The sequence below is a fragment of the Monodelphis domestica genome, chromosome 4, assembly GCF_027887165.1.
Source record: "Monodelphis domestica isolate mMonDom1 chromosome 4, mMonDom1.pri, whole genome shotgun sequence".
Classification (NCBI taxonomy): Eukaryota; Metazoa; Chordata; class Mammalia; order Didelphimorphia; family Didelphidae; genus Monodelphis; species Monodelphis domestica.
Window position 1 is genome coordinate 8,819,315 of NC_077230.1, and position 19,814 is coordinate 8,839,128.

Here is a 19,814-nt window from a genome sequence, read left to right on the forward strand (position 1 = left end):
CAAGAAAGTCCAAACATATATAATATGCCATTCAGTTTTACACTAACTAATAACAATAATAATCATGAACACCAAAAGGGAATGGTTCCAATCATTCTTTGAGGGTTCGTTTTTGAATCTGTACCTCGATTGAATATGAAATGATGACCAATAATGTACATAGTTGTAAAAGATGGAAATTTTACAGTCAAAACAAATTAAGTACTTTAATCCAATTTTTATTTAATTTAAACCCTTTACCTTCTATCATAAAATCAATACTAAGTATTCATTCCAAAGCAGAGGAGCAGTGAAGTCAAAGCAATTGAGGTTAAATGATTTGTCCAGAGAAACAGTTAGAAAGTGCCTGAGGCCAGAATTGAAGCCAGGATCTCCCATCTCTAGGCCTGGCTCTGTAAACACTGAGCCACCCCACTGCCCCAATTCGATTTTTAAACAGGGTTACGAGCTATTAATTCTCTGCCTGACCAACAAAAGAGTTCCTTGGAGTCTTAAAAAAAAAAAAAGGAGGCTGATTGTTCAGTTCCTTGGGAAGAAGCTTCTTATAAGCCTATTTCATGGCACTTAACAAATTAATCTGGGGAGGGAAGAATATTCACCCCTCCTACAAACACATATTGAAGGATTATAGATGATGTGAAATATATGCACCAACAGCTTTAAGAACATAATACTTTCAGTGGCTGCAGCCTAAGAGAAAGAGATGTAGAGTTGGGTTAAGAGATTTTCCACACATAGAAAAGACCTCAGTATCGAGTCCAAAGTGAGCACTTGATAGCTACTTGTTGATGGATTGCATTGCATTTCTCTGTCTGCTGCACAGTCATTCTCAGGGGATTTAGGGACATGACCCTAAATGTCCTCGTAAAACTGGGAGGGAGGAAGAGAAAGAGTCTTTTCTTTGGGGGAAGAAACATGATTTCTTCCTCTTAAGATAGAAGGAGAAAAAAAATGCAGAATTTGTTATAAAAAGGATCCCAGGACCTAGAATTCTTCAAGGAAAGAGAAATGCAATCCACTTGAAAATGAAATTCTGTTGACAATTCTGAAGAAGAAAAGGGGAATTGTCTGGAATGATTAACACAGGTGGACAAATATCATAAATATATCAGATGCACAGTCAAGGGAAATAGGCACATCTCATGCTCAGGGATTTGACCAGTCACAAATTTTTTAAAATATTAAGATAATTAATAGAGAAAGGATATGTATACTTTTATGGTAGATACATACTGGATTTTAGTTTTTTATTCTAATCCTAATATATGCTAGGTATCTGTTAGATCCAACTAGGAACTAGCCACACCTCCATAGGACAAAATATTGACCATAAGTAGCCTATTGTCACCTTTCACACCATCCACCACCACCTCAGGGACATATTTTTTTCCTTATGATCAAAGGTATACAAGCTACTCAGACATGCCTTACAAAGTCACCATTATGAATAAACAAATAAGACTACATGTCTTGGATAGCATGATTTCTTTAGTTCCTAGAGGTTATTTCATCATCTTTCAGCCTATCCCACCCTCCTTTGGAAAGAAGACCAGATATGACAAATATCAACACTGAGCTTTTACAAAAGAATATTTCCTTCTGAGTTATAATAATAATTCCACAGACATACATCCCAAGACATGGGGCAGGATTTTTCACCACCACCTCATACTCTGGGGAAAGGAAAGGAATTAGGTTCATATCTCATTCTTCTTCTGGTCAATAAGTCATCAATAACAATGTTAGATCATATCCATATCACCTAATTTGGAGGGATCCATTTATGGGAAAAGACATCCTGTGTTCCCCTAACACATGGATGGAAGTAACCTCTTTAATTATGTCTTTAAAACTGCCAGACAGGGATGGTCTTCCTCTTCTCTGTACATTCTTTCCACTAGTAGACAGGATGTTCCTTCACAGCATAGTCCCAAATTCAAAGTCCAAAGACTTCCTAGGACCCAAGTCAGAGGTACATTGATTTCTCAGGTCTTCCCTGTTGGACTAACCAGCTATAATGTCCACCTTGGAATCCTTCCTCTAAGGCCATTTGGCTCAATTCAAAGGGCAAACAAAATAAACTAAAATACAACCCCCAGCCCAATTCTTGTGGCCACAGAATAAAAAGATGGAAAATCAGAAAGGCAACCCTTCCTACCACCCAATCAACTACTACTAATGGAAAGAGAGTACAAAAAAAAGAGAGGAAGATTGTCCCTGTCTGGCAGTTTTAAAGACACAATTTATTCTAATTATTCAGCTCATCAAAAAAAGTTTACTTCCATCAATATGTTAGACACAGGATGTCTTCTCCCAGAAACAGGTCCCTCCATACTATCTGGAGCTCAGATGGGAAGGACAGGGAGCAGATATGACCTAAGAGCACACTACTTTGGGAACACTATAGCTCCCCCAGATGGAGCTCTCCTGAATATTCTAGAACAAGATGACACTCATCAGTCTCAAGATAACAAAAGAAGTACCCAAGAAGACAGAAGCTCAGTCCAGACATCCCCTGGAGAAGAGTACAGAGCCTGTCCCTACCACAAAGTCCAAGGTCAAGAAGTAAGCTGGAAGAAAATATAGCAAACAAACTATTATGGTGAAAAATAGATTCAAGACATGAGCCCAGAAGAGAATGAGAACAAAACTTCAACAAGAAAATCCTCAAAGAAATACAAAATGTTTACATGCCTATAAAAAATGATCATCCATTCATCTCTTGGTTCTCTATCCTTATCAGGAGTTATAAAGGCAGTGTCATTAGGCAAAGGGCCTGAAAGTGGTTCTGTTTTGTTTTGATGATCTTAAATAAAAAGAATGGAAAGGAAGAGGAAAAGCAGCATACTCCAGATGTGAATTTTAGATTTTCTCCACCCCGATTAGTCTTTAAAATCCTAGCAACCAGGAATGTATACACCCCTACTTAAGAATTAAGTGTTGAGGAGAATAGCCTATGATAGTCATGTGCTATCAAGTGACAAATAACAAACAACTGACAGACCCTCTGGGCTGTCCTAGGTCAAGCTTAAGCTACCATTGGTACATGTGAGATCCAGGAAAAGATGTAAAGAATGGTCTATATATTTTGCTTCACTTCCTCTCTCCAGCCTCTCTTGCAGAGACATGGCTCTCTCTCTGGCTCATGTGGCTCATGGCAGCATGCTGTGCATCTTGGTGGTTTGGGGGTTGTGGCTTGCTGGTGAGGTGACTAGAGAAGCTCTGTAGCATGGGTTAGGTGAGGCATCTTCCCTGAGTGACCTGGGTAAGTGTTTAGGCTGATTCCTTTTTCCTTTACCTCCTAAAAGGCTATCCTCCTAGGAGACCCCTCATCTCAGAGGAGGCCTCTTGTCTAGTAGCCAAACTAGATTGAGAAGGCCCCTTGGCCAAGGCCTCTGAACTCCTGCCTGGCTCAGCCTGGGCTGGAACAGTTTAAATTCTCTTTCCTCGATCTTTCTTCTTCTTAATTTCTTCCCTCGATTGTAATTAAACCACCATAAAAATCCCAAACTGACTTGAGTATTTTATTGGGATTGAATTAATCCCTGGTAACCACTAGTATGATATATTCAGTCAATAACCCCTAAATTTAACCCCTTACACAGAACAGGAGGAAGATGACAAATGGGAGATAACATGTAATTTGGATGCACAAGTAATTTTTAAGTTTTTTTAGTTAAATCCCAAATAAAAAAACTAAAAATCAAGAGAGAAAGGAACAGAATTTTAAATTTAAATTTATTTAAATTAATAATAATAAAAATAAATAAATAATAAAACTAATTTGAAAAGGAGCTTTATTTTATTGTTTTAAAACTATTACCTTCTGTCTTAGAATCAATACGAAGTATCAATTCCAAGTCAAAAGAGTGGTAAGGGCTTGGCAATTGGGATTAAGTGAGTTCCCTGGGGCCACACAGAACAGAAAGTGTCTGAGACCAGTTTTGAAGTCAGGACCTCCCATCTTTAGGCCTGACTCTCTGTCCACTGAGCTACCTGCCCCAAGAAGCCTCATTTTAAATTGATAAAAACTAACTTAATTTAAAAAAAAAAGATTAAAACCAAAAAGTAGTAAAAATGAAAAAGATGAATTCACAACCACTGAATAAGAAATCAAAGAAATTATTAGGAGCTACTTCACCTAATAATATGCAAATAAAACTAATAAAGTTAAATAAAGTAGATGAATATTTAGGAAAATACAAATTGCTCAGATAATGAGACCAAATAGAATACTTATATAACACTCTTTTAAGAAAAAGAAATTGAATAAACCATAAATGAATTTCCAAAGGAAAAAATAGAACCATATGGATTTATAAGCAAATTCTACTTATTCAACATAAAGTATATAAAAAAAAATATGAGGAGGGGTCCTACAACTTCCTTCTATGACAAAAAGTATGGTCTTTATTTGTATATCATGGGGAATGTAAAAAAACTATAAGCTAATATTCCTAATCAATATTAATGCAAAAATTTAATTGAAATATTAACAAGGATATGACAGGCTGTATTACTACTTGACAGTGATATCATAGAAAAAAATTTTCTGAAGATTAAGCATATATTAGTGTTCTAAAACTGAACAAAACTTAGAGAGATATGGTATAATACATAATCCTACACAGCCTTACATAAACATATATATATATATATATATATATATATATAGAGAGAGAGAGAGAGAGAGAGAGAGAGAGAGAGAGAAACAGAGAGAGAGAGAGAGACAGAGAGACAGAGAGAGAGAGACAGAGAGACAGGGGGGACAGAGAGAGAGACAGAGACAGAGAGACAGAGAGGGAGAGGGAGAGAGAGACAGAGAGAGGGAGAGAGAGAAACAGCGAGAGGGAGAGAGAGAGATAGAGAGACAGAGAGAGAGAGAGACAGAGAGGGAGAGGGGACAGAGAGAGACAGAGACAGAGAGACAGGGGGGGCAGAGAGAGAGAGAGAGACAGAGACAGAGAGACAGAGAGGGAGAGGGAGAGAGAGACAGAGAGAGGGAGAGAGAGAAACAGAGAGGGAGAGAGAGAGACAGAGAGACAGAGAGAGAGACAGAGAGAGAGAGAGGGAGAGAGAGAGATGGGAAATGAGCATAAATGTTAAAAGAGATTTTAAAGTTGAAAAACAAAAGTAAAAATTTTTTGGTTAATAATACAATTTAAATTGAGTACCAGATGTTATCCATTCTGTTAGGTGATCTTTGTGAACCAGAGCATTCAACATGCAATTTCTCAGTATGAATATTTATAAAATAAAGATGTCACCAGCAAACTGAATATGAAAATATTTTATCAGTTAATTGACATATAATTATTTTCTTGCTGCAAATTTTACAAAATTTATTGAAGAGGATAATTTGATCATGTTGTTTAACATTCCATCATCTATAAGGGACCCCAGTTTCTTACCTGTTTAATACATTTTTTAAAGTACAAGGAAAACAATGTAAAGAGTATTTTTGCCTAATAACTATTCCATATGTGTTCCCCATGTATAATCCCTTCACTCATCAACCCTTTTAAAAAAATCGTTTTTACCTTCTGTCTTAGATCAGTTCCAAGATCAGTAAGAACTAGGCAACTAGGGTTAAATGACTTGCCCAGGGTCATACTATTTGAGGTAATGATCAACCCTTATGGTTGATGGTCTATAAATTTGTATGACAGGATTTGATTGATCCTAAGATGGAAGGTAAGAGTTTTAAAATAAATAAATAAACTCATTAGTGGGGGAATTCTGAGCTATGGTGATGAGTGGGTATAGACCAACAGATTCATTGAACCTGAAACAACTTTTGTGGGAGATTCACATATGAGTGAGAATGATCAACTACTAAGAGAAAAAAATCTGTCCCTAACTAGATAAGAGAGGGGTCTCAAATTTTTGCAGACAATTAAGACATTTAAAAGAATTTGTAAAAAACAAAAAGTCAATTCAAAAACAAGATAATGATAATAATAATAATGACAATGAACTTAATTTCCCCATTTATCCTCCAGGATATAAGATAAAATCATCCAAAATCTCTTGGGGAAAAGTTCCTCTAATTCCTCACAATCAGGGGCCATAGGTTGGTATATCAGGTTCCATAATAGGAAATTTTAAAGTACTCACCTCCCTCTTCTGTGGCCCCCCACCCTGATGTCCAGCACATTTTCCCATCAGGGAAATCCTCTTCAGAATTAGGCAGACAAATTGGTTGAATCATATCTGTTTACAAAGGGAATTATATTTTCTTTTAGATTCAACTAAAGAGTCAAGATGGAGAAAAATGTAATTTCTTCTCACTTTAACATTTATCAGTAGAGATTAAATGAAACCATATGGAAAATATGAGCTCTTGATAATATTAAGAACTATTGATTTGTCCCATGGTCTCCCACATAACAACATCACTAGAATAGAACAGAGATGTCTATGAGTAATCTGTCAATGATCACATTAACATTCTGAATATAATATTTATTTTCAAGTTCATATGTTCTTTCTCTCCTTCTTGCCTCTTTTTTTATAATAACTTGCTTTATTATTTGCCACGCATATGTAACCCAACACAGATTACTACATACTAGGTCACATCTATGGACCTCTTTGCCAGGGATTTATAACAAAGTCGAATAAGATTTTATTACACTATATATGGGGACACTAGAATAATTTTCCATTTTAGCTGCATTTTAGATATGTCTAAAATATTTTTCTTTATTGGCAAGCCTTTGCAATCCATGATGGACTCTCTACCTTGATCAAAGATTTATGTATTTCGTTATTTTCTCATGAAACATAGAATCCTGCACTTTTAGAAGTTCAGATTATTATGAAGCCATTCAGGAGATGAATAAGGATTATCATTTCAGAATGGTTCCAAGTGGCAACACTGGAGATCATTGTAGTTCTTATCACTTTAGTTTAAAAAGCAAGAAAACAACAAGGAAATCACACTTTAAATTACCATTGAAAGTGAGAGGTACAGCTAATTTCATTAGAGCAATGTCATTCCCCAATCTTTTTGGCTTATATTTGCTGTGGTATATGATTTTGTCCACTGAATAAGAAGGAGCTGGAGTATCTAGTAAGGTCACCAAACCCACTTGTATGGTCCATGAACTGGGCATGTACAGGCTGAAATGGAATTAAAGATGGTAAAGGTACAGGAAACAAAAATAAAACAAAATATCTACCTACAAATACTGCGAAAACTAGTGTCGAAGGAGGTTATAATACATGTTAGCATTCATGTCACATATTATGCTCTATTTGGTTTTTCTTTCAAGTGACTTCCTTACCAGTTTCTCAGGACGTCTTCAGAACTCTTTGGATACTAAGTAGGTACTTAGAGATCCAACAAGACAGATTTTTACTCAGCTATTAAAGCAAAAAAAGTATTTACATAAGAATTGGTGTGGCTTTGGTCAACAGAAAACTATTTCTGGCTTGAAATCAGAAAGATCTGGGTTCAATTCTTGCCTCTGAAGCTACTCTGACAACTCTATGACCATGGACAAATTGTTCATCTTTAGTGCATCAAGTAACTCTCTAACACTAAGTTGCAAAGTGGATGCCAACCTGCAAATCAAAACTACTCTGAGATATCTCTGACCTCTTAGATAAGCTAAAATGATAAAAGGGCAAAATGACAAATGTTGGAGGGGATGTGGGAAAATGGGGGCACTGTGAACAGATCCAACCATTTTAGAGAGCAATCTGGAATTATGCCCAAAAAGAACTAGTAATACCACTATTAATTTTCTTTCCTAAATATGATCAATGTTTTAAAAAGAAAAGAATGTATGTTTCAAATATTGATAATTATCTATATATTCTAAAATACTTATTCATAGAGCTTTCTGGTTGCAAAGAACTGGAAATTGAAGAGATGCCCATCTATTGGGGAATGGATAAACAAATTGTGGCAATATGATTGTGATGGAATAGTACTGAACCATAAGAAATAATGAGCTTGTTAATTTTTTTAACATAGAAAAAAAGAAAAAATAAGAAGAAAAAATGGAAAGACTTACATGAAATTATAAAGAGCAAAATGAGCAGAACCAAGAGAATATTATATACAGCAACAGAAATATTATTTAAAGATTATGTCCAGCTCCAGATAAATAACTGATATATAGAAACAAGCAAGAAAAAGTTTTATATGGACATATTCTTTTTTTGTCAGATGATGCCTTCTCTAGTACAGGTAGGGAGAAGGAGAGGAAGGTACTTGGAAACTGTAATGTAACAAATAAATAAAATTAACCAAAAATAAAATGATATGGTTCCAGTGTTTAATTCCCAAGGGTCTTTTGAGGCCTATCTTTGTATTATGGAAATGTTTTATTGGTTGATTTACAAGCGGTACTTAAGTAGCTGAATGGTCATCTCTTACTATGTATTTGGTTCATGAACTACAATTTCCACAATTTCTTTCTATGATATAAATGGTTGAAGATCTTGGCATTTAAGGATAATTATCAATAATCTGGTAGTGATCATTTGGTATTGAATTTTTATCCTAAAATCCTATTTTTCTAAACAAATCCACATAAAAGTCATTTCAAAACTTCTTTGATTTGTTTCTTTTTTGATGTCTTTAATTGGCGATATGATTTTCATGTTTTCTACTATGGATATGAATTTATATATTGAAGTAACATTCCAATGTCTTAGTGAATGGAAACAAGATTTTGGAGTAGCAGGAAGAAGTACAAATGAGTTCAAATTCTCAATTCTTCCACACAGAAGACACACTAGAAAGGACCTACTGATTGGGAAATCCAGGAGGGGAAATTATGATTTGTTTTTCCAGTCCAAATTGACAAATGGAGGTCTGTGAGTACTGGGGATGGTACCCAGCCAAGAATGGCTACACTTAAGCATTTCAACTCAGAGAAAGCCTGTGGAACAGGACAAAAAGAGGTCCCAAATACAGTAAAGAAGGATTGAATCTTGAGGACGTTCCATAATTCAATTACAGGTCTAGTGTCAACTGAGGGAGGGACAACCCAGGGTTGGGGTTCTAGGGGAAAGAGTGGTTTTGATCTGTAGGTCTTAAACTGGGCAAGGAACAAATTCAGGAGTAAGCAGCAACTATGTGGTTCTGACTCCAGAAGCAAAGCAAAGTCCCAGTTCCAACCTTAGCCCAGTCTAAAGTCTGTAGCAGAGTAACCAAGGCAAAAAGACCAGAATAAACAGGATCCAGAAGAGCCTTTTGGCAGGCTACTAGTGGTTGAGAACAGCATCAGTATGCTGGATTTCCAACCTGAGACAAGCCTGAGATGTTGTTCCAACTCAAAGAATATGCAGAGCTCACAGTAAGAGAAGAGTGATCAGACTTACCCTGGATCAGTAAAAGCTTTCAGGTCCCTGGTTTAACTGTTCCCAAGGTGTAATAACCCAACATTTGATATCCCAAGGAAGTAGAAGCTAGATCGGCCCAGATGATTCCTCCAGAACTGCACAGAATTTGTCCCTTAATGTTTGTCAGTCAGTCAATAAACATTTATTAGGTACTAATGATTTGTCAGACACTGTACTAAGTGTAGAGGGAGATTTAAAAAAAAGGCAAAATGCAGTCTTCCTCCTCAAGGAGTTCAGTCTAATGAAAGAGACAATATGCAAACAACTACAGGGAAAAAAAAGTTATGCAAAAAATAAATTTTGACATAATCTAGGGAAGGCACTAAAACTAAACGTAGCTTAACAAAAAATCCAAAGTCAGAAAGGAGGATGAAGGAATAATAAAAAGACTCCACCATAAAAAAGACAGAGCCTCCAACAAAAACCCAGAAGAGAGAAAGATTCTAATGCATCTATAAAATAAATTTCAATGAAAAATACAGATTGGACACAAGTTCAACTAGGATTTCCGGGAGAGATGAAATATGTGTTCACAAAGTAGTTTAAAATGTTTCCATAAATAAAATGAGAATATTAAAGGGAAAGGTGAGAAAGGAATAAACGCTATAGAAGAAGGAATTTGAAAGGGAATTAACAGGTTAATACCAAAAGTGTAAAGTTTCATCCAAGCAACAAATGTCCTGAAAATAAGAATAACCCAGAGAGAGGCCAATTAATCAATAGAACAACAAGAAATATTTAAACAAAGTCAAAAGATGAGGAAAATAGAAGTAAATCTAAGACATATTTGAGAAAAGGTATCTCTGAGAATCAGAAGTCAAAATGATTATAGAAAGTATCCACCAGTCACCTTCTGAAAGGAAAATTCCCCAAGAACATCATAGCTAAAATCTAGTGCTTCCATATTGAAGGGAGAAGACTACAAGCAGCCAAAGCGAGAGAATTCAAAGTCTCAGAAACTACAGTCAGAATCACATGAGTTACAATATTCCAGAAGGCAGAGGATATAGGCTTACATCCTAGCTACACCTAGCAAAACTGAGTATAATGTTACTGGGTAAATCTATCCTTTAATGAACAGACAACTTCCAAGCATTCCTGATGCATTTTTTTTTAAAGGCCAGAGCTACATAGCAACTTTGAAGTTCAAATACAGGAGCCAAGAACCGTAAAGAAGAAAACCTAAATGAATAATTATAAAGGACAAAACAAAAACAAATTGATTAAATTATAAGTTTTGCCAAACTAAAAAGAAGAATGCAAAGAGAAGAGGAAAGGAATATACTGCAGGGGAAAAGGGAATGAAGGTTAAGGAAAATTATCTCACATAATCACAATAAACAAGTAGAAATCTATTCAAACAAAATGTGGGAAGAGTGGAGAACACAAAACTATTTACAATATCTCTTTTTTGCAGTAGAATAATAATATACTTTAAGAAATTCTTTGATTAATTTTTATTTCTCTGGATTATGCACATACTATGATGTGAAACATTTCCATATTGTTCAATTTTGTAAGTGAATAATCCTATAAAACCCAAACTGCAAAATACATACCCAAATAAACAAGTGAAAAATCATGTGCTTTTATCTGCATTCCAACTCCAATAGTTCTTTCTCTGTAGGTGGATATGCTTTAAGAAATTTCTGAAAGGAATGCGTTTAGCAGGCACTGATAAAGGAGCAGTAAGATAAGCAATGATGCCAGTACTCACTCATAAACACAATGGGCAGCAGTAACAATCCACACAGGAGTGATGAGAGAGCCACCACAGAGATGATATCCCTGGAACTGGAGGCTAACCTGCCAGGGCCATTGCATAAGGGATGACATGTTTCCACCGACTATGCGTGGGGAATAGCCTATCCTCAGACCACAGGCTGTTGGAGTAAGAAGAAAAAAGTAAAAAATCTCCTTAGTCTAACCATCTCCAAGACATTTGTTACTACCTCTCCCCTCTCCATTTCTCAAAGAGATTGCTGTCAGAAAAGGAGTCACCTTCCATGCAATCATCAATTCGGTTGAATTAAATTAAGGTCAATTCAATTCTCTTATTATAATCTCCTTTTTCTCTTCCCCTCTCTCTTCCTCAACCTGACTTTTCCCCCAGTCTCACCTCAGTTCTAGCTCATCAACCTCTCTTCATGGTCTCAAATCTACAATGTCAACAAGATACTTCCCTTTCCACGCTCCGGGATCCATGGTGCCTTTGTCTTTTCACTGCTTTTCTCCTATTTCCTGTATCCTGCTCCAGAACCATTGCATTTTGAGGAAATTGTGAGATTTCACCATATAGGTCCACTACAAATTCATGTTCTCTGCTTTCTCGTAATCTAGCTCCTTCTCTACAAATACAGGAAAATCTTTCCTATCCTTAAGTCTGCCATCTCTGCAGGCTAGCATACTTTCTTTCTCTTCATCTTTCTCATGCACATCCTCCTACATGCTTAAACTCCCCTTCTTGGTCTCCTTTGCCAGAGACCTCCATTTTCTCCCACTCCTTAAGGATCTACGCCAGATACTCTCCTACTCTATCTCTATACTTTTCCTTAGCAATCTAATCTCTTCGCACTTCCCAATTCAGAGGATTACACTAAAGAATGCATTTTGAAATCCTTTAAAAGTTACAGAAATTTGATCTGTTATCCTATATGGAACTTTCTGCCTACCTTTGCATCTTCAGTGCTTAGAATCGACTGCTTAAAAAATTGTTGCTAGCCTTGCATGACTTGGTTTGACAAGAGTAAAGCTCTCCCAAGAGAATAAACCAGTCATTGCCTTGTTACTTGTTAGAAAGGAACAACAATCTTTTGACCTCGAACCTTTATTTAGTAAATAACATGGGAATATATCCATCCTATTATCAGAAAGCATCAGTTCTGACTCCCTAGCCTATATCTGGGAGAAACTAACTCTCTTAGACTGAAATATATTATACATATTTCTTGACCTTTAATTTAAAAAGATAGAAATCAAAATGGCCCCTTAGAGGGCATGCTATTGTCAAACAGACAAACCAAATAGAGAAATCTTCTCTAATTTTCATATCATTGATATTCCAAAATACTTACTCGTACACTTTAAGATGACTACACGTCCAGATGCACAATTCTCCCTAAAATAGAAACAATAGTAAGTCTTTTTTCTCAAAATACATTTCCCATAAAACACATTTCTTGGTTGTTGAGATTATTAAAGTAATTTTTTAAATACTGGGATAATGGTTATTTAGATTTCTCCCATAGTAGAACAAGGATCATAACTTCAATATGTTATGAAAGAGATAACTGAGATATAAATAACAAAAATTATGGTAAATAACATTAATATTCAAGTGTTATACACTAATAAACTATGAGTCCAGAAGACTGAAGCTACATACCTCTGGCCAAAGAGGGGTTATATTTAAAATCTAGAATGAGAAATACATGTTTGGCCATAACAAAATAAATAATTTATTTTAGTGTACTATACAGGTCTCTTGTGAGGGCTACTTTGTTATGTTTTCTTTTTCATTGGGGGAGGTGACAGTGGAAAAGTTCAGTTGAGTCAATGAACATTAATTGTTTACTTTGTTCCAGACATTATTCTGGTTCTAAATTCTAAGGACACACACACAAAAAGAAAAAAGCAAACCCAAACCAAACAAAAAAAAAAACCATAATTCCTCTTCATCATAGTAATGGGAGAAAATAATTATTTATAAATTAGATACACATACACACATCTTATGATGGAGTCACACAATATATGTCTATGTGTGTTTATAAAATAAATTGCAAATACTCTTAAAGGGAAGGCACCAGCATCGAGAGATATAGAGAAAAGTTGCTGCAGAAGATAGGCTTTTAACCAGGATCTCAAGGAATTCAGAGGAAAAATGAGCTAGATATGATGAGAGAAATAATTATGGGAATGGAAGAGAGCCAGTGAAAATGGAGAATCAAGAAATGGAGTATTGTGTTCAAGGGAGAGCAAGGAGGCTAATTTCAATGGACCATAGGATATACTGAAGGGAGTTAGGTATAAGTAGACTGGGAAGGTAGGGAAGGTCCATGAAGCACTTTGAAAGCCAAAAAGAGGATTTTATACTTGGTACTATTAATAATAAAGGACCACTTGAGTTTATTGAATAGATTCAGGAATATAGTTTTGACAGATGAATAGAGGATTGACTTGGCAGGGAGAAAGTTGAGTTAGGGAGACCAGTCAGAAGGCTATTGCAATAGTGTAGGCACACCATGATGAGAATCTATACATCATCATGGTGGCAGGGTCACAGGAGAGAAGGGAGAATAAAAGAGAGACGTTACGGAAGAAAAATCAACAGGAATTTGTAACAAATTGATGAAAGGTGAGATAGAATGAAGAGTTACGGATGACACCTAGATTGTAAGCCTGACTGACTAAGAGAATGGAGATATTTTGATAGTAATAGTGAAATTAGAAAGAGTGGAAGGTTAGGGGAAAGATATTGAGTTCAGATTTGGACATAGCGAGATTTAAGATATTTATAGACCATTCAATTTGAGATACCAATGGGCAGTTAGAGATAGTATCTTGAATTTTAAGACAGGAGTTAGGACTATATTAATAGGTCTAAAAACCACCTGCATAGTTGAATTTATGGGAAATGATCAGGTTACCAAGTAAAAAAAGCATACAGAGAAAATAGATGGACCAGCACAGAGCCTTGAGGAATACCAGTGGTTAGCAAGCATGATCCAGATGAAAATACAGCAAAGGAGGCTGAGAAGGAGGGGTCAGAGGAGTCAAAGAAGAAGAGTGTGACAGAAATCTAGAGATGATTGTCCAAAGAAAAAGTGTTGAATAGCATTCAAGTTCCCAAAAACGCCAAGTAGATGAGGACTGAGAAAAGTTATCAGATTTGGAAATTAAGAGACCATTGTAACTTTGTAGAGAGCAATACTGATTAAATGATGAAATAGGAAGCACAACTGAAGAACATAAAAAGAGGAAGACAAAAAAAGAACTAGTAGCCCTGATTATAGGCAACATTCTCAAGGAGGTTAACCATAAAAGGGAGAAGAGATAGATAGCACCATAGCTAAGAAGGAAAACTGTCTTAAGATAGGTTGTTGTTTGTTAATTTTCAATTGAAGAAATAAGGAAGCAGATAGTATTTAGGGAGAGATTGAAGATTACTGAGGGAGTGAAGGTGATTTACGTTACAATTTTCTAGAGAAATTGGATGGAAAAGGATCATGTATGTGTGTGTGTACATACATAGAGAGCTTTGCTTAGACAAGGAAAATGTCTGCCTCTTCTTGTGAGGAAAGGGTAAAGGAGGAGATAGTAACAAAATAAATCCAAATAATATAAGGATGGGGGGAAGAGAGAAGATGGAGTTCTCAGCAAATGGCCTAATTGGTTTTCAGTAAAATGTAATATCCTCATCTGATTGGGGTATAGGTGGGATATTTTAGGAGGGAGGAAAATATTTGGAAATGCTGTAGAAGTGAGGTGGGCAGGATCATCAATTAATTAAGGATTGCCTTAAGTCAGAGCATAATAGATATAATATAAATTTGTAATAAGCCCATTCGGCAGTTTATTGGTTTTCTCCATCTTCATTTAGCAGCACTCTAGTAGGAGTAAAAATAGCAGATGGTGGAAGTAATCCAAGGCTAAGTAATCCAAGGTTAGGCAGCGCAACATCAGTGATAGGATAAGAGGGCAAGAAATTCAAGAGAAGAGAATAGTATAGAATTGAACTAGTTCTGGGGACAGCTAGGTAGTATAATAGACAGAGTGCCAGGTCTGCTGAAAAAAACCTGGGTTCAAATTTGGCCTCAGACCCTGAGCAAGCCACTTAACCTCAATTGCCTGATCCTTACTGCTCTTGCCAGGAAGGGTTTAAAAAAACACACAATTAAACTAGGTCCAGAGGCAGAGCCAAGATAGCAGAGTAGAGGGAACATTCTAATTGAACTCTCCCACCATTCACCTCCAAACAAATTTAAGATAAAGCATCAAATTGAGTTCTGGAGCATAACAGCTAACTAAAGGTGAAGGTGAGGCATTTTTCCTGCCCAAGACAACGTATACGTTTTGAAAGAGTTTGGGGGGACACTCTTTGGCCCAGAGTACAGCATGATAATACCAGCCTTAGAGGATGTACATATAGTAACAGTAGCAGTAGCTCTAACATTTCCAGAGCTCTAACCATCCAGAAACAGTAAGGGATTGGACAATGAGTCAGAAAGCAATGGTAGGGGACCCCTGTACAGGCACTGGTAGTAGGACCACTTGGCAATTCCATTGCCTATTATATAATCCAAGATCACAATTACAGGGTGAAGAGCAGTTGCGGTCTATCACAAGGGAACTGGGAGTCTTGAAATAGGAGAAAAATGATTCAATCATTCCCAAAATAATGGACATCCCCTCAATTTCCAATTTGCCACCACAAAAAGAGCTGCTATAAATATTTTGGTAAAAGTAGGTCCTTCTCCCTTTTTTGTGATCTCTTTAGTAGAGAGATTTACTATTTTTTCTAGCTCTATTAAATAATCATTTTGTAGAATAATTGGTATGTTACTGAATAGATAAATTAGTGGTATTACAAGATCAAAGGGTATTCACTGGTTTATAGCCACTTTTATCTCTTTGGGAATGAGTGAACAAATTGTGGAATGTGTTGCTGTTGTACTCTAAGAAAAGATAAGTAGGATGGTTTCAGAAAAAGCTGGAAAGATCTACATGAATTGATGCAGAACAAAATAAACAGAACCAGGAGAACATTGTACATAGCAGCAGCAATACTGCACAATGATCAACTATGAAAGACTTAGCTACTCTCAAAAATCAATGATCTGGAATGATGCTTCAGGACTTATGATAAAAAAATACTTTCTACCTCCAGCCTGGAGTCAGATGCAGACCAAAGCATACTATCCTTTAGAGTATATTTATGGTTTTATTGGGGGGGGGGGGGTTTAATGACTATTTTCTTACAACAATTACCAATATGGAAGTATGTTTTGCATGATAATACATGTATAAAACAGATCAAATTTACTTACCATCTCCAAGAGGGGGGAGGGAAGGGAATAAAGGAGGGAAACAATTTGAATCTTATAATTGTGGAAAATATTTTTAAATTTATTATCATATGTAATAGGGAAAGCAAAATATGTTTTAATAATATTATTTTTAAAATCAGAATTGATTGAGTGGAAGTTATTGATTCTATGAGACATCAAGAAACAATAAAACAAATAAAGCACTAGAAAAAAATGTAAAATATCACACTGGAATCTGTTTTACAAAACAGATTGAAGACCAATGATGTGATAGTTATTCAACTCTAAAAAAGAGCCTACACATCACATTTCAAGAAATTATAAAGAAAACTGACAAGATATCTTAGAACCAGGAGGCAAAATAGAGATAAAAAATATTAACAGTCTCAGATCCAAAAATGAAATCTCTCAGAAATATTATAACTGAATTCTAAAACTCCCAGACCAAACATAAAAACAGTGCAAGCATACAGGAAAAAAGGCATTCACATACTGTAAAATCATAGTCAGAATTACACAAAATTTAGGAGCTGCCATGATAAAGGAGCAGAGGCCTTGGGTATGATATTCTGGAAGGCAAAGAAGTGAGATTAAAACTAAGAATAACTGACCCACCAAAACTGAGTATAATCTTTAAGAACAAAAAGGATATTTGATGAAATTGAGAACTTTCAAGCACTCTTAAGAAAAAGACTAGAACTGAATAGAAAATCTGACAGACTCAAGGAGATATATAAAGGTAAATATGAATCAGAAATCAAAAGGAACTTAATACAGTTAAATGCCCACATATTTCTATGTAGGAAGATGATACACGTAACTCCTAAGAATTTTTATCCTCATTAGGGCAGTTAGAAGAAGTCTATGTAGACAAAGGGCATGGGTGTTAATTGATTATGTTGGGAGTATTCTCTAAAAAATTATGGAAGGATAAAAGAGATGCAATAGGAGAAAGGAAATAAGATTTCAGGGTACTGTCTCTCAGAAAAGAGGCTCAAAAGGAAGAGTTTTTATAGTGGTGGAGGAAAGAAACAGAACAGGTAACCTTGAACCTCTCTCTTAACTGAACTGGTTCAAAAAGGGAAAAATACACACACACACACACTCACATAGAAATCTGTATTATAAAATAGAGAAGCAGGAGGGGGAAAAGCTAAGAGAATGAAAAGGGACTGAAGATTAAGTAAAGCAGAAGTCAAAAGAAAAGTGGACTTTTGAAGGGAGAATTAGGGAAAAAGAGGAAAAGAAAAGAATAAACAGAAGAGAATGGGAGGGGGGAAATGCACAATTACTAATCATAATGGTGAATACAAATGGGATGAAATCACTCATAAAATGGAACCAGACAACAGAATGGATTGAAAAGAAGAATCCAGAAATGTGTTGTTTATAAGAAACACATTTTGAATTGAAAAGACATGGACAGAGTGAATAATTTGGGGCTTTAACTGAAGCAAAATAATTAAAAAGGCAGGGGTAGCAGTTATGATCTCAGACTTTAAAAAAAAAATGAAAACAGACTTGTTAAGAAAAAGGGGAAGGAAGCTAAATTGTGGTAAGAAGGCACTATCTATAAAGAAGCAGATAAAGGGTCAGGCCTGAATTCAAGGAATACATCTTTCTGAGTTCACATCTGGCTTCAAACACTTGCTAGCCATGTAACCCTGGACAAGTCACTTAACCTTGTTTGCCTCAATTTCCTCATCTATTAAATGAGATGAAGAAGGAAATGGCAAACCACCACAATGTCATTTACAGGAAAAACTCACATGGGGCATAAAGAATTGGATACCACTGAAACAACTGAACAGATAAGTCATTGGTCAATTTGATGGAAAAAAGAAAGAAAACCAAATCAATATTAAAACTGAAAGTTAGCAGAGCAGATAGAATGCCAGATGTGGTTTTGAAAGACCCATACTCAAATATAGCCTTAGACACTTCCTAGCTATTTGACCCTGGGCAAGTCATTTGACCCCAGAGTCCTAAGCCTTGCCGTTCTTCTGCATTAGAACTGATACTCAATTCTCAGACAGAAGGTATTCTGCCTTTCTGCCTTCCCTCCTTAACTTCCCTCTCCCAGATTCACTCTTTCCCCTCTTGTCTCCCCTCCACTGCTTGAGACCAAAGGGTCTCCCCTTGATCTGTTCACTCACACTCAACTTGGGGAAAAGATAACTATTTTAATGTCAACTCAATCAGGGGTTAACAAAGAATAACTAGCAGGGAAGAAATGGGAAAGGAAAGTGGGAAAAGGGGGTCCCTGTCTCAATCTAAAACCCTTTTCCCTCCCTTCTTGAATTTGGGGGGGAACTCAAGCCTTGGCAGTCTAAGCCCCCTGAAAGAAAGTCAGGTTGACTCACCCTGGGTTTGGCCCCTTGGCCACAGTTCAGACTCAGGGCAACAGGAGCTGAAGTAAAGTTGGACAAAGATTTAAAATGTCTTTCTCAGACTTCCTCTTCAATGGTTTTTTCAATTGGGAAATGTTGGGGGAAAGATTTCCAGTCACCAGCAGGAAAGATGGGAAACTCTCAGGAAAAAGTGTTTTTCCACCTTCTCTCTTTGGCTTCTGAGAGACCAACTCCTCTACCAGCCAGTCTTCTCCTCCTCAAGATTCCAATCCCTTGGGGCCCCTCCCCCATTGAAGTGATCAGTTACACACACTCTTCAGCCTGGCACTTTTCTTATGTGCCAGCCTCTGTCACTCGTCCCTTTACCTAATCGTAACTGTGCTTCTGATTTGGAACCAATACACAGTATTGTTTCTAAGATGGAAGATAGTTGTTTTTTTTTTAATGAATGTTAAAAATAGATACTTTTTTAAAGTAAGTGAATTAATTCCCCAAGTATTCAAGATGAGGAAGAATGGAGGATATAGTTATTTCATGGGCTAATACCTTGGGAAAGAATGGAAAGAGGGAAGCATTAGAGGTCACTGTGAGGATGAAGGGTTTAGCATTGCATTGTCTAGGGAGAGGTGTAATGACAGCACATTATGATCATAAATGAATTTTAGAGTTTGTGACTATAAACAAGGAACATTTGTGCATACTAGAAAGATCAAGGATATGATCATCTCTCTGTATAGCAGTAGTAGTAGGCTAGAGGAGGAGATCATGAAAAAAGAGTAAGTTGAGAAACTGGAAGTTTAGTCTATTTAAGGGAGTATCAACAGACATGTTGAAAGTCTTTGGTATGAGGACAAAAATTGGGGAAGAGATTGAATCAATCGCTGAATGCACTGAAGAATGAAGAAAAGTGCCCTGAAGGTTGTAGTTAATAACTACTAGAACCTTGATAGGGTTATAAGTTGAAAGAATATCAAAGAAGGACATAGTGATAAAGGGAAAGCTTTAATGTGGCTTTCATGAAAAACAAGGAATATTTTGATTTCCCCATCATAAC

At 36.2% G+C, this 19,814-nt stretch overlaps 1 protein-coding gene across 1 annotated transcript in view; it reads right to left on the reverse strand.

Annotated features, from left to right (window-relative positions):
* The window catches only part of TMPRSS3 (transmembrane serine protease 3), a 58,779-nt gene that overhangs the window by 6,857 nt on the left and 32,108 nt on the right, over positions 1 to 19,814 (reverse strand). Inside the window, exons 7-10 of the mRNA XM_007493179.3 lie at positions 12,435 to 12,478; positions 11,078 to 11,243; positions 6,956 to 7,125; positions 6,118 to 6,213 (exon numbers count right to left, since the gene is read on the reverse strand). Of these exons, the coding sequence (XP_007493241.2) occupies positions 6,118 to 6,213; positions 6,956 to 7,125; positions 11,078 to 11,243; positions 12,435 to 12,478 (476 nt within the window). The remainder of the gene's footprint in view (positions 1 to 6,117; positions 6,214 to 6,955; positions 7,126 to 11,077; positions 11,244 to 12,434; positions 12,479 to 19,814) is intronic.